At 46.8% G+C, this 14,512-nt stretch overlaps 1 protein-coding gene across 4 annotated transcripts in view; it reads right to left on the bottom strand.

Moving 5' to 3' along the window:
- Positions 1-14,512, bottom strand: part of GMPS (guanosine monophosphate synthase) — a 92,826-nt gene that overhangs the window by 42,341 nt on the left and 35,973 nt on the right. The window contains exon 1 of one of the 4 annotated variants that reach the window (XM_084847329.1): positions 8,720-8,739. The exons of 2 other annotated variants lie outside the window; for them this stretch is intronic. Coding sequence is in view for 1 of the 2 variants with exons in the window: in XM_084847325.1 (XP_084703451.1) it covers positions 8,086-8,112 (27 nt within the window). In the remaining variant the exon portion in view is untranslated. Of the gene's footprint in view, positions 1-8,085; positions 8,353-8,719; positions 8,740-14,512 lie in introns of those variants that run through there. One more of the 4 variants, XM_084847325.1, reaches the window with a different exon arrangement.

The following is a 14,512-nucleotide window of genomic DNA, read 5'->3' as shown; positions in this document are numbered from 1 at the left end:
AAATAACATTTACAAATGCACTATATTAGGTGCTTGCAAAAAAAAAAGTGCATATCAGGCAAAATGCACACAAGAATTCATGTATTACGAGAAATGTACACAAAAATGCTTATGAATTGTCATACAAACTTTAAAAAAGATTCTCAAAGTTCAGGGCAAACTGAATTTAAGATTGGAAAAATGAGAAAAAGAAACTACCAGATTCTCCAGACCCTACTTCTCAGTGGCCTCATCCAGATTACAGAACACCTTGCCCTTGTAAAACCCGTTGCCCCGCTCCCTGTTCTTTTGGCAGTTATTAAGATACTTTTTTTTATTCAAGCAGGCCTTTGTTCTGTGAGGCAGACAATGTTTTTTATGATTTTGACCTGTCTCTCTTCAGATTTTTTTTAGAAATTGTTTTATATCGTTGTTTTAAGAAGCTGTGATTTTTAATAGCTGTAAGTCACTCTGAGTAATCTATTGGCATTAGAAGTGTGGGATATAAGTCTCTAAATAAAATATTATATTCTACATCTCTGCTTAATCTAGCCAGCTACGCATTCCCAGTTGTTTTGTTTTCAAAGGGGAGAGGTCAGAGCTCTTAACTGCAGCTCAAACCAAGGGAAAGTTAGGGGCTCCAAAAGTAATAAAAGAAGACAGCAAAGATTGAGATAGGGAACATTCTCAAGTGTCGCACAAATTCATGGTCACCACACCATGGCAAATCTCCCTCCCAGCCATCGGCAAAGCTGAAGCCGAATGCAACTGGGACAAGTATACCCCTCAGCTCAGGGCTGCCGGGTTTCAGACAGCAGGGGCTCATCTCTGTAAATCCTAAGGATGCCTTCCAGAAAAGAAATATCACGAGATCAAGTGTGGTGTAGTGGCGAGAGTGTTGGACTGGGAGCCGGGAGATCCGGGTTCTAGTCCCCACTTGGCTATGGAAGCTCACTGGGTTAGTTTTGGCCAGTCACAGACTCGCAGCCCAGCCTACCTCACAGGGTTGCTGTTGTGAGGATAAAATGGAGAGGAGTATAATGTAAGCCACCTTGGTTTCCTTGCAAGAGGAAAAAAGGTGGGATATAAATGCGATAAATAAATAAATAAAATGGATCTCCAGATGCAATAAGTTTAGACACAAATAAGTCCTACAACTCCCAGCATCCCCCAGCCATTTATTTCTGTCTAAACATGCATAGGATTGCAGCCTTAACCTGTTCACTTCTGTTATATGTGGTGTCTATTAACGATACCCAAACTATGCAATTTCCACCACAAGATGTGGTGATGGCCACCAATTTAGATGGCTTTAAGATGGAATTCGACTAATTTATGGATGGTAAGGCTCTCAGTGGCTGCTATTCATGATGGCTATATGCTACCACCAGTATCAGAGGCAGTATGCCTCTGAATCCCAGTTACTGGCAAACAACAGCAGGACAGGGTGGCTTCTCTCATGTTCTGCTCTTGGCTAGCCACTGGAGCATCTGGCCATGTGGGAAACAGGGTCCTGGACTAGATAGGCTTTTCATCTGTTCCAGCAGAACTCTTCTTATGCTCTTAGTTGCACTGAGCTTAGGATGTACTCCAAGTTCAGCATAACATCAGATACAAGGCCTTTATTGGAGGGCAAGGTGAGAAGTGGCAAGCAACAATCCTGACTGGCTACTAAAGCCAGCCAAAATCTGTAGCCCCCATAACTTGACCTCAGCATCACATTCTCACACAACAGCCACTACGTCAGACTAAGGAAGGACAACTCAGGGTGGACTCACAAGCTGGCATGGCAGGGAAATTTCCCACTTAATAGGCTTTGATTAATTACTAGCTAAAGGGCCCATCAATGATACCCTTGCTCACAAACCTCCTCACCTGACACACTGCATTCTCCTCTTTGTCCTTTATCTTTTCATTCTCCAAATGTCTTCCTTAACTGCTCCCCTCAACATTTTTCTTTTGCTTCCTCAGTCCCTGTCCGTTCTGCTTGCCCCTCCTCTCAAGATGTACCATGGCCTTGTAGGCCCCTTCCAACCCTACTATTCTATGATTCTATACCACTGGTTGATCTGCTTCAGTGCCACAATGAGCCTATGAAGGCAGGGGAGTCACCTGCCCTCTGCCTTAGCTGCTGTGATGTCACAGCAGGGCTGACCTGTCTTGGCACATTCAGCTGTTTGGGGAAATAGTTTACAATTTAGAAACTGGATTCTAAAGTCTGTCAGCAGCCAGTATGAAACTGAACTCTGTCACTTGTAGTGCTACATCATAGAGTTCCAAGCACCATCTTGCGGGGACAGATTGGTTGAACATTCTTGGAACGCTTCACTGTAAAACAGGGTTGGAGAACCACATTGATTCTGGGGGCCGAATTGAGGTGGGTGTTGTCAGGGGGTGTGAGCCTCCTGGCACTTCGGCCAGGGAACTGGCTTTGCTCATCCCTCACCTTCCTCATATGGTGAAGCCAAAGGACTAGTGGACTAGCACTTCCAAGGGCCAGCTGAGCCCCACGGTTATCTTTGATCCACTGTCTCCTTATTATCTCCCACCTGAGAGAGGAAGTGGCACGCTAAGTAAGGGGAATCCCCTTGTTATTTCTGATTACAGATCGAAGGTAACGTGGGGATTCCTATTACGTAGCGCACCACTCCCCTTCTCAATTGGGAGATAACCAATTGGAGGTAACGAAAGGATTCCTCTCCCTGCCTCCTCACCCAGTCCCAGTAGCCTCCAGGCTGGGTGGCATGGCTTGGAGAGGGGGCAGGGCCTACAGGGGGAGCTCAAGCCTCCATGGGCTGGATGAGGAACCTCTGCAGGCTGTCTTTGGCCCACGGGCCAGAGGTTCCCCATCCCTGTTGTAAAGGGACAGAAAATGACTGCTGATTTTAATGGTAGGATTGCTTGCAGGAAGCCAGTGCCATGGACTGTCATTATGGAGCGGAGAGGGGAAGTTGCCAATTGTTGAAGTCCACCACATAGAAAACTGTTAAGTCATGTCATGATATCATCATGTAACTCCATCCTGAGTCTGTCCACAGAGTATCATGGTCAGTAGCTACTACAGCAGGATTCTGTAGTGAACAGCTTCAAATACAACTCAAATTAGATAAAAGCGAAAATCATTAACAAGCTAAGGACACTTTGGCATTTGAATCTGAACACTTAATTCAGGAAAGAGCACTGTGATGTGGAGAAGGAGGTCAAAGTAAAACTACAATAGGCCCTTTTCATCCCTTTCAAACTATCAGATTGTGTAGATTAATTTAAATCACAAGCGGCTACGCTGAAATAAAACATCTCATTCATGAAAAGTTTGCTGTTATCTGTGGCTGATCAACCAAATAAACCAATTACATGATGAAATATGTAATCATGCTTTGCTAGCAATTTCCAAGAATTGCACAAGTTTCAGGTGATCTTGAATACCAAAAACTGAAATACAGATTAGAGCCCAGTCTTACCCTGCCCTACCAAGGGAACACCATCTTTGCTCTGGCACTGGAACACTCAAAATACTGGCATTGGTTTAGCAGTTGCCACTGGCATCGTTGCACTAGGGGAAAACATGTGTGCCACAGGCATGCTAAGCAAAAGGTGGGAAAGGTGAAGGAAGGAGAACAGACATCAAATGGACCAGTTACTAAAACCCAGGGCTGCAAAAGGAGCCTCCCCTTCATAACACTCATCTGCCTACATGATTTTGCACTGGAAACTAGGCATTTCAAGTAAAATTAAATGCCATTTCAGCTATGGTGGTGAAAGCTTCTGCTCATTCCACAAGACTGTAGGGCTGCCCAAACTGAATTTCTTTAATGTCAACCAATGAAATGTGAAGAGCAGATATAGATTGGTTTGGATCCTCCCACCACAATATGCTCAGAAAACTCGCAGTGTTCAGAACTGATTAACTATTTAAGACAAACAGATTCCCAGAATTAATAGACACACTTTCCATGTGGTTTAGAAGACATGTGCTCACTTACCTGAATCCAGTAACCTGTTCTGGATGCAGAGGTAGCAATATGCATATAAATTCTCCCCTGCTCCTCAGAACAGTTTCTCCTTTATTTTTCAACTATTAGCGGAGGGAACATACTGAAGACCACCCATACTGGAATTCTCTTTATCTAATGCATCCTTCCCCCAACCTGGTGTCCTCCAGATGTGTTGGACTACAACTCCCAGAACTGCAACTGCCTTGGAATTAACAACAGGGTGCTTGCGTGGGTCTGTGAGCAGTTCATCCCACAGAGACAGAACAGGCTGAAGTTTCTAAAGCAGCCTTCCCCAACCGAGTGCCCTCCAGATGTGTTGCCTATAATTCCCAGCCAACACATCTTGAGGGCACCAGGTTGAGGAAGGCTGTTTTAAAGTCTATGCCAGCCTTCCCCACCCTTGCTGGGGGATGCTGGAATTTGTAGTCCAACACATCTGGAGAGAACCAGGTCAAGGAAGGCGCATCTAACCTGTCTCCCTAAAGCCTAATTCCCACACTCAGTTCTGACATGGCAAATCCACAAGATTATTTTACCTCATCAACATCATGTGGAGAGGATGTCTTATATGTCCCCTACATACTGACAGTTATGTATTTATCTCATCAGGAAGATTGTCAGTTGTCAAACCTTTCACCTGATAAGGCTTGTTCATAACAAATATTCCCAACATGGAACTGACAAGAGAAAGGCACAGGGAGATTATTTTACTATCTCGGGTGAACTTGGGAATGAGGCTTCGGTCAAGAAAATAATGTTCAAGTCGCCCTATGTGCAGAAGAATGTCCTTCTCCCCCCACTAGAGATGTGAAGACCTAGGGGGAAATGTCGGGGGGGGGGGAAATCTGGTAAATTCCCCCCCCCTTTACGAAAATTCCTGGAAAAAATGAAAAATGTTCCTCCTCCTCTATTTTTTTCAATCCTTACATTGCCAGACACATGCAGTTGGCGGCCGAGTGGCTATAAAATATTTTATATTATGCACATATGTTTAAAAAAGGGGGAGGCCACATTTCAATGGACTTACACAGGCACACCTAACTCTGCACAGAATCCCGCCACAAATCTGAATGAGACTGCATAGACTTAATTAGCGCTTTCCATCCTGAAGAAACTGCTTCTTGAAAAACAAAACAAAAAGACACCCCTCCAGGAAAATAATACAAAGCCCCATATAAAGCTAAAATCAGTCTGAAGATGTGGACAGTAAGTTAGTAGTTCAAAGATGCCTTATGACACTACAATAAGCCATGGGTTATTTGAGGGTTGTCTAATCCTCAAACAACCCCTGCTGCCTGGGTTTGCACGACACAAGAGACCCCACAGGAAAATTAAGCCATGCTGGGCTGTCATGTCATGCGAATCAGGTCACAGACTGGAGAGGAGGATGAAGAGAAGGGATGTAATAATGAAAGAGGCTCATACTTTCAAGGCACCTTGTTAAAAACTGAACAGCTTCTCAGAAGTAGGCTCGTGCTGCAACATGCATATTGGATATTGACCTGCATGTCCTCAAGAACACAGAGAGCAAAGAAAAAGTAGCTGAAAATGTTTGTACATCACCCAGATAACCATGTTATGGGGTGATTAACAAACCTAATTTGGGAAAGTGTCTTTGAAGCAAAAATGTATGTGGAGAAATAACAAAGTAAAGCTGAATCATGTGGTCAGTTTCCAATGGCAATTGTACACTTGACACAATTGGTGTTAGTAGGGCTCTGTGTACTCATATATGCGCATACTTTGCCCATTCACCTCCAACTGGCCAATTTAGGGGCAAGGAAGCTAAACAACCATAAGGCCCATTTTCTCTAACCTTGACAAAAGGACCAGCCAGTAGTGAAGTGAATGCTGCTAGGAATGGAAAAGTCTATAACAGTAGCAGGACACTAAACAGGAGCCAAGGCCAGCATCTGGGGCAAATATCTCCTTCATACAATGGATGCCTTTAATTTTACATGTCTTCAAACCACCAGTGAGACACAAGAACTGTTCTTGTCACTCTCTGATGTCCTTTTTTCCTCTAGTTTTTGGACACCTAAATATAAAAGGCCAGGAGAACACAGAGCAAACTTCCAGCTAAGCTCCGTGGAATGCTGTAGAAAGGTCTAGTCTGGGGGCAGGCAACCTGCTCTCCAGATGTTGGACGACAGCTCCCAACAGCACTAGCCAGCATGGCAAATGGTCAGGGATTATGGAAGTTGCAATCCAAAAATCCAGAGGGCACCAGGTTCCCTACTCCTGGACTATTCTAACACCAACAGAATGATACCTCATTTTGATCTAGTCCTAGTCCCAACTACATTTCAAAAGCCATTAGTCTGTATGAAACATATATAAAGAGAAATTTGTTTATTGCACTTGTAATTACTGCTTATTCAAAGAATCAGAAAAGCGTATTCCAAAAAGTGCACCCCCACAATTCAGTCTAGGTAGGGTGGACAAGAAGGGAAGTTGGTTGCTATTTCACCCATCGCTACTCAAATCTAGCAGCATATTTGTCATTTAACCAAATGTACCAAGTTTCATCCAGCCATCGACAAAACAGGGGTAGTGCTCAAGATCTGAATCAACAGACATAAGCCATACCAATCATCTTATCAGATATAACATCTCCAGGTACTACTTTCTTATGAATACTCATTATTAGCAGGTTCTGAAGTTACTCAAAATACTGGAGCATATCATTCCTCTGTACCTATTTGGCTGGTAGGATATTAACTTACTGGCTTTTCAATCAGATCTAACTTTGCCCAGACATACAAAACTCTGAAGTTCTAAAAACTACAGGATTTGGGAGTTAGATACATGTGACACACTGTAACATATGTGCAGTATCCAAATGTAAAAAGAAAAGTTTTCTATTTAGTTGATGTGGAAGAGTGTGTTTATATGCTAATTTCTTTCGAGGAATAAAACCAGCAATTAAACAACATGGAAGCAACTGCAGAAAGCAATTCCTTTGAAATATCTCATGGTACCAGTATTCACACTTTTCTTTCAAAAATAAGCACTCTTAAAATAAGCACCTTGTTCTCAGAATTACTCAAACAGAATAGAGTCCACACTTCAGACAGGCATGCATTCAACAGCGTGGAAAAGCAAATCCTTTCAATATCCCAATAAGCAGGGTTTAAGGGCTGTTAAGAGAACTCATGCGCAAGGAAATCTTGAGCATGCTGCCAAAAATCTGATTCAGAGGGGGTGTGTGTGTGGGGGGTAAACCCACCACGGAACACTATTTGGAGGAAGAACCCACTCTTTGAGATGATGGAGACAAAACAAAAATTTGAGCTGCCAAATGGTGGTGATGGTGGTAACTAACCCGTAACAAGCATCCGGTTTCTGTATGCTTACGGTTGGCGGAGCGTCTGATCAGTGTCTTCTACAACAGCACCCCCGCCCGAACCCCCCCCCCCCAATGCCAGTGGCACAGGAGCTGGTCGCCTTTCTCCCTGCAGGGAAGGAGCACACAAAAAAGACAAGGGCCCTCGCTCTGCCAGGCGAGCAGCGGGCGGCAGCAAGCCATGTGGGACAAGTGGCAGCGGGAATGTGCCTGAAGGGGAGGGACTACGCGCAAGCGGCGGACCAAGTCGGGCCCGGGCGCTCGCCTGCTTCCTCTTCTCCCCCGGTGCCCGCGCTGCTGGGGGAGGCGAGTGCCAGTCACCCTTCATTCCTCTTCCTCCCCCCCCCCCCGGCCGCCTCTCAATCCCTCCGCCCTCTTTCCCATGTGCCCGGCATGGAGCCTCCTCCGGCGAAGGAGGAAGGGGAGAGAAGGGCCAAACGGGAACGCCGGAGGAGGAGGAGGAGGAGGGGGAGGGGGGGAGGGGAGAGGGTGGGGGGCGCGCGCGCGGGGGAGAAATCCTGCTGCTGTTGCAGGCGAAGCCCGGTGGGAACCCGGGAAGGCGGAGGGGGGACTAAGGTCCGCGCTCCCCACACGGCTCTGCCCCCCGACGCACAGCTCACACAAAGCCCCCCGGAGGAAGCAAGCAAGCTGGCAGGCCGGGAGAAGACGCGGGGAGGAAGCGGAGCCGCGCGGCTTCCCCCTCCCGCCTGCCTCGCCGCTCTCCCCCTCGCGTCTCCCCGTCCCTCCCGTCGGCGCGGCACTGACCTTGGCTTCTCCATTGCACAGAGCCATAGAGCCGGCCGGGGAAACACCAGAGGGCTGGAGAGGAGCAGAGGGCGGGGGGGGGAGGGGGGCGGGGGGAGGGAGGAATAATAATGATGGTGAACGAGCTCCGCGCCCGTCCGCCGGCACGGAGAAGGGCGCCGCCGCCGCCGCCAACCGCGAGCCGGAACGAGGCGGCGGGGAGAGCTCGAGAACCAGGCTGCCTGCCGCGGACAAGCCGCCGCCGCTCGCCGATACCGCTGCTGCTCTGCCTCCGCCGCCGAGATGAGCTAATCCTGCCGCCCGCCCCGCCGAATACGCGCCTCCCGCGAGGAGGAGCCGGAGCCCCGCGGCCCGCCTTCTTCGGGGCCGGACGGGCGTGAGGGAGCGAGGGGCAGCGCCGCGCGCGACCCGCCTCCTGACGGCCGCCGGAGGCGGGGAAGGGACGCGTAAAAAGCGGCTTGCCGTGCTCGACGCCGGGAGGGGGAGAGCGGTCAGGGGCGCGCTCCGCGGGCTGTGCCTGCCCGCCCCGTGGAGGGAGGGAGGGAACGGGGGTTGCGAGGACGGCAGAGGCGAAGACGCACGCCACGGGGCCGAAGCTGCCATTGTCTAGGGACGGAAGCGCTCTTGACTGCACCTTTCCGCTTTTGCCTTAGAGCTGCCGTCAGTGCACACTTCCCGGAGAGTAAAGGCGCAATCCTATGCATGTTCAGACAGGGAAAAAAAGTCCTACAACTCCCAGCATGCCCCAGCCAGCTACGGCTGGCTGGGGCCTGCTGGGAGTTGTAGGACTTTTTTTCCCTGTCTGAACATGCATAGGATTGCACCATAAACCTCACTGAATTGCGGTGGGGGAAGCACCCCGCAGCCGGAATTCTGCATTTCACCATCTGATTTCTCATCTTACAAACAAACCTTTTCTTGTTTTTTGAAGGCCACTTAAGGAAAAAAAAGATATTTAAATTTCATTTTTGAAAAGGAGTTTAAAATCCTGATTTTGTTCCCCTTGTGAGCCCGACTAGAGAGGCTATGGCTCACTCTAAAGATATTTACACAGCAAACCTATGTAGATCTATGCAGCAGCAGAAGTAAATCCTATTGAGTTCAATGGGACTTGCTTCCAGGTAAGTATGCATAGGACTGAAGCCTTAATACATTCGTGTTCCAGTTTCTGCTCCAAGGAACTGTAACAGCCTGTCTGTCCCTGGTCGTGCCCCCATTTTTATCCTCACAATAACCTTGTGTCTTAGTGACTAGCCCAACACACCCAGTGAGCTTCTTGGTTGAGTGAGGATTTGAACCTCCAGTTCCCTACTCCTGTCCTAATCTATCACCCTAGCCAGGACACTGTGCTAGCTCTCCATCAAGAGAAAAGCCTGGGGCAAGCAGTGATCCTCAAGAAGTTTGAAGTACAGAGGAAGGACGAAATCTTGACCACATCGCATTAAATGAAAACTGCGACCCCAACTATTGAATTCAGAATTCATTATCGGGGTGCATTGCACCTCTTCTCTCAAACAGCAGTTGTTTAACCCAGTAGTACAGTACTTTACCTTGGATGCTATCCACTTAAATAAGAAAAAGGAAACCATTCTTCTGGCACCAGTATAGAGGTAAACTGGTCCCCCCTCCAGTGGGGTCCCCCAAGAGCAGCAGTTTAGGCCTGGCTTTTAAAGGAAAAAGTGGCAGAGATCTGAGGTGGCACAAAGGACTGTGCCACTTTGTGGTGGAGGATGACATTTTTGAATGCTCCCTTGTGCAAAAATATACACAGCAATGAAACTCCCTGCAAGTACAAAACCAGTACATCAGGGACCAAACTGAGCTAGAACTTCACTGATGTGCTGGATTTTTACCAGCAGGTATTTAGAGAGAAGCATTCAAAAGTGACATCCCCCAGTCTGAAGTGGCACAGTCAACTCTACCACTTCAGGATTCTACCACCTCACAATAGCTGTAGAGTAGGAGCAGGATTATGCTGGCTAATCCCACCCCTGACCTCCACCCATGTGCTGGCCTCACCCCCTGGCCAGCCGCCAAGTGTTCAGCCAAAGGTGACAAAAGATGTTAGGTACATGCAACTGTACACACATGGGGCCTGCCTGTATGTGCGATTGGGAATCTGGGCACAATCAGGGTTCCTGGTCGCAAATACAGTTACTACACATGGAGGGCCCATTCTTACCTTCAGCTAAATGTGCAGAGGTTGGGGATGGGGCAAGTGGCCACTCCCACCACCTTGTCTTGATCTTTAACGAAGATTTTATTAGTTTCCCAAACAAGATTAAACAAACTAACAGAAAGAAACAAAAACTAAATAAAAAGAAACATATTGGATTTAAATTACTTATTGACAAGAGTAGCACATTTAACTAGGGGCGTTGCTAGGTTCTTAAAAGATCCGGGGCACAGGCCCATAACACACATTTGCATCCGAGTCTAAGCGCACCTCTAATATATATACGTGTGAGTGTGGTGTGTGCATGCGTGTGTGTACAGATTACATGCATACGTAAGAAGTGTACACTGACCCCCCCACCCCACTTCAACTCAGACCCCGATTCAGCATTTTGGAAAACATCCTGCTTCTGTTCAGGCCAATTTGTGGTCGGACCATTTCAGCTCAGCACCAAACCTGAGTCAAGGTTTGGCAAAATGAGTTTTTATGCTTTCTGTTGACTACCATTGGAAATTTTAAAAAAAAACCTGTAACTTTTTCTCTTGGTCAGACAGAACTGGATGATCATTTCAGGCATAGTAGGCCCCTAGAAGGGGATTACACCTGCCCAGTGTCAGAAAAATAGGTGTAGGGTTTATATTTTGATTTGCTTTTAAAGGGAACTGCCAGTAACATTTATATTACTTGGAAGAATTGGATAAACATTTCAGGATTCATTGCCCCATCAGAGGAGATCATGTCTCCAAATTTCAGAATGATAGCCACAAGGGTTTTTGTGCAAGGGTGACCTTGACATTTTGAGGCCTCCAAAAGAAGACATACTTCTCTCTTTATTTTCCTTGGGGACCATTGTTCTGAAAATTACAGACAGCTTAGAGTTGTCCCTAAGTAAGAAACCAGCAAAGTTTCATAAGAATAGGTGCAGAAGTTCATGTGGAAGGGGAGTTGTCCAATTTGGGGGAGGGAGTGATTTGCTTTCCTTCCCTTCCCCCCCTCCCCAATAGTTTATGGGTAAATTTGTATGAAAATGCACAGGTCATTAGAGGTGTCCTCCAGGCAAGAAACCTGCAAAATTCCTGAAGAATATACATGCATTCTACTTTAGAATTACTAGAATTTATTTACATTTCACCCATGTTAGGAACAGGGGAACATGGGTGGGAAGGTGCTATAGCACTCATGTCCTGCTTGTGGGTTTCCCATGGGCATCTGGTTCACTGTGTGAGTAGAATGCTGGACTAGATTGACCTTGGTCTGATGCAGTGTGGCCCTTCTTATGTTCTTAAATATAGAGTGACTCTGAGCATATGCAGAATGCTTTTCTTTCACCACTGAGCACTTACATTCTCCCTGTACCAATTCTATTCCCCTCCATGCAACCATCCCGCCTTATCCTACCATCTTCCAGCAACTCTTCAGCAAAACAGATGTCTTGTTTTGTGCAACTCTCCTCTACCTCCTCCTTGTTATGCACAAGCTCTCAATGTATCTTCCTCCCCATAACTTAATTTGTGCCAAGACTTCACCAGGTTTCAGGCAATGAGACTGTTTTCAAAACTAGGGCTCATTTATGGAGAAATTCTGAGCATGTACTAAGTGCCTTTCCCTCACCACTGAAGCTAGAGTTCATGCAAAATGGAAAAACAAACAAACACACAAATGACAAAACATGCATAGGACTGAGCTGAAAGGGTAGTCGATTCATTAGATGGAATTGGGTAGGCACTGAATTGTTGTTGACAGTGACTGGCAGCAGCAGCTGTCCAGAGTTTCAGGCAGGATTCTTTCGTAGCCCTATCTGGAGATGCTGGGGATTGAACCTGGGATCGTCTGTATGCCAAGCATGTGCTCTACCACTGAGCTACAGTCCTTCCTATTGCTGGATAATGGCAACTGACAAACAAAACAGCCCCAGGTTTCTCTGCGACCATGTGAAGCCACTTTTCTCAAAGACTTGAGTGAGGAGAAGGAGAAAAACCAACCCTCTTGTCTGTTTGTATAAAGTCAAATACAGTTTAGAACTTCTCTTGCCCACTGAAGAGAATTCTCTTTAAGAATTCCTCAAGGTATGCTGTGGGTGGAATAAAGAAGAGAATGAAAGAATAGGATAGGGGAAGGAAGAAGAAAAGAAGCATGGTGATTGGAAATGTGGGGGGCGGGGGATGTAGAGAGAATTCCCTAAGCCAAATAGCTCCTTTCAGAGAGGTAGTACTTCAGAGGAATTTAGGAGGCTGTGGAGGGTTTGTAAGGATTGCACATACTTAAATTAACTTTATGAGGTGTTCTCCTTTGTGAGGAGAATTTGAGTTCCTCAGCTATTTCGGAGAAATTAAAGTGGAGGGGGAGAAAGAAGTTTGTGAAGGCTGATTGGATCCTTTGCTGTACTGAAGCTACTAAACGTCTGCAGAAGACAATGGTTCCAGTTGGGGGCAGTAAAATCAGATGCTGTGTGAAATACCACACATGTGAAGCTCTTTCTTCCCATATTCAATCAGCTCCATGCGGCTACCAAGCCTCCAAATTTCATGTATTTGTCATACACACTAAAGAAGTTATGGCCGTTTCTGTTTTCCAATGCAAGTCAATGCGAAAATGTAAAAAAAATGGCAATTAGGACAGCTCAAAAGATCCGGGGCACAGCTCAAAAGATCCGGGGGCCCTGCCCAGGTGGGCCTCTGTCTAACGATGCCCCTGCATTTAACATATATGTATATTTTCCCTTTACCTTACAAACCAAAATATGGGTGTAGTCCATAGGCTGCTTGGAGGTTTTCTTTATAACTTTTCACCAAAAGAGATTGAATGGAGGAAGCAATCCCATTGGGATAGGTGGCCACCTCCGAACTCAGAGGTGACCACCCATCGAATGCAGGGCGGGCAGAATGCAGAGGGGATCGTGCTCCAGCCACCCTGCATTACCTGCGAGATGGCTGATTTTGGCTGTCTAGCCGGAGCAGTTCAGTGTGGGGGGCTGGCCGGACAACGCACAGGAAACATTGTAACAGCACTTTTGCCATATTTGCCCCTCTCTGCCCCTGGGAATGACCCCTTTCCTACCACTCCACTCTGCTCTTCCATGCGCAGAGCCTGGGACTACCCCCGCCACCTACGAGGCGGTGGAGGAGAGGGTGGGGAGGTGTTTTTTTTTTAACTGACCTTGGAGTGCTGGCTCTGAGGTCGGTTCCCGAACAACGAAAAATCCTGTGGCCATCTAGCTGCTGTCTAGCAGCCATAGGATTGTGTCCTTAGTGTCTTTTCCATAGTCTGAGGAAAGGCTTTGACAAATACTGCTGTGCATTTCTCTGATTAGTATATAAAATAAAATCCTGCCATATTTTATAAAGGCCAGATGTTTTGACTTTGCTGTTAGCTGGTTTCAGTTGGTACATCAATTTTTGTGCTAGGGCTACTTGCCAGTTCCAATGCCTTGCCTGAATTGAACATGCAGATGGACCATGGGAAGAGGCTACTGCTGCGTGTGCAGATCAAGTCTTACTCTCTGCCCTAGTCGTGAATTGGTTCCACCAATATCTATGGCAGAAAATTCCAGCCTAAGCCAAGGAAGGGAGGCCCGACACCCATGTCTTAGCCCAGGGGTGGGCAGACGTGAGGCTTGCAAGATCTACTTGGTTTTCCATTAGAAGGCCAAGGTCCACCAACTTGAGCCAGGGGTAAAATATCAAAATCCATATAATGCAATAGTGGCTCAGGAAGGCAGACACAGGTTTAAGGAACAAACCCTGAGCACGTATTCAGCGCAGGAATTTGTTTTCAGTACCAGAACTGGAGCTCACACATACATCTACTTTTGATTCCCAATAAGCTTTCTTAATTATAGCAGTCTAATTTAGGAGGGGAAAAGGAGTTTTTCTTTTTGCTATTGTTAAATCATTGGCAATCAGAAATCCTTGCTGATCTTTGTTGTTCAGTCGTTAAGTCGTGTCCGACTCTTCGTGACCCCATGGACCATAGCACACCAGGCCTTCCTGTCCTCCTCTCTCTCCCAGAGTGTGCTCAAGTCCATATTAATTGCATCGGTGATGCTATCTAGCCATCTCATCCTCTGCCGTCCCCTTCTCCTTTTGCCTTCAATCTTTCCCAGCATCAGGGTCTTTTCCAATGACTTTTCTCTTCGCATTAGGTGGCCAAAATATTTCAGCTTCAGCTTCAGTATCTGTCCTTCCAATGAGCAGTCAGGGTTGATTTCCTTTAGGATTGACTGATTTGAGCTCCTTGCAGTCCAGGGGACTC

The sequence above is a fragment of the Heloderma suspectum genome, chromosome 3, assembly GCF_057233095.1.
Source record: "Heloderma suspectum isolate Gila_16-S chromosome 3, 16-S_ref, whole genome shotgun sequence".
In the NCBI taxonomy this organism is placed as follows: domain Eukaryota; kingdom Metazoa; phylum Chordata; class Lepidosauria; order Squamata; family Helodermatidae; genus Heloderma; species Heloderma suspectum.
This window is presented reverse-complemented; position numbering and strand designations above follow the sequence as displayed.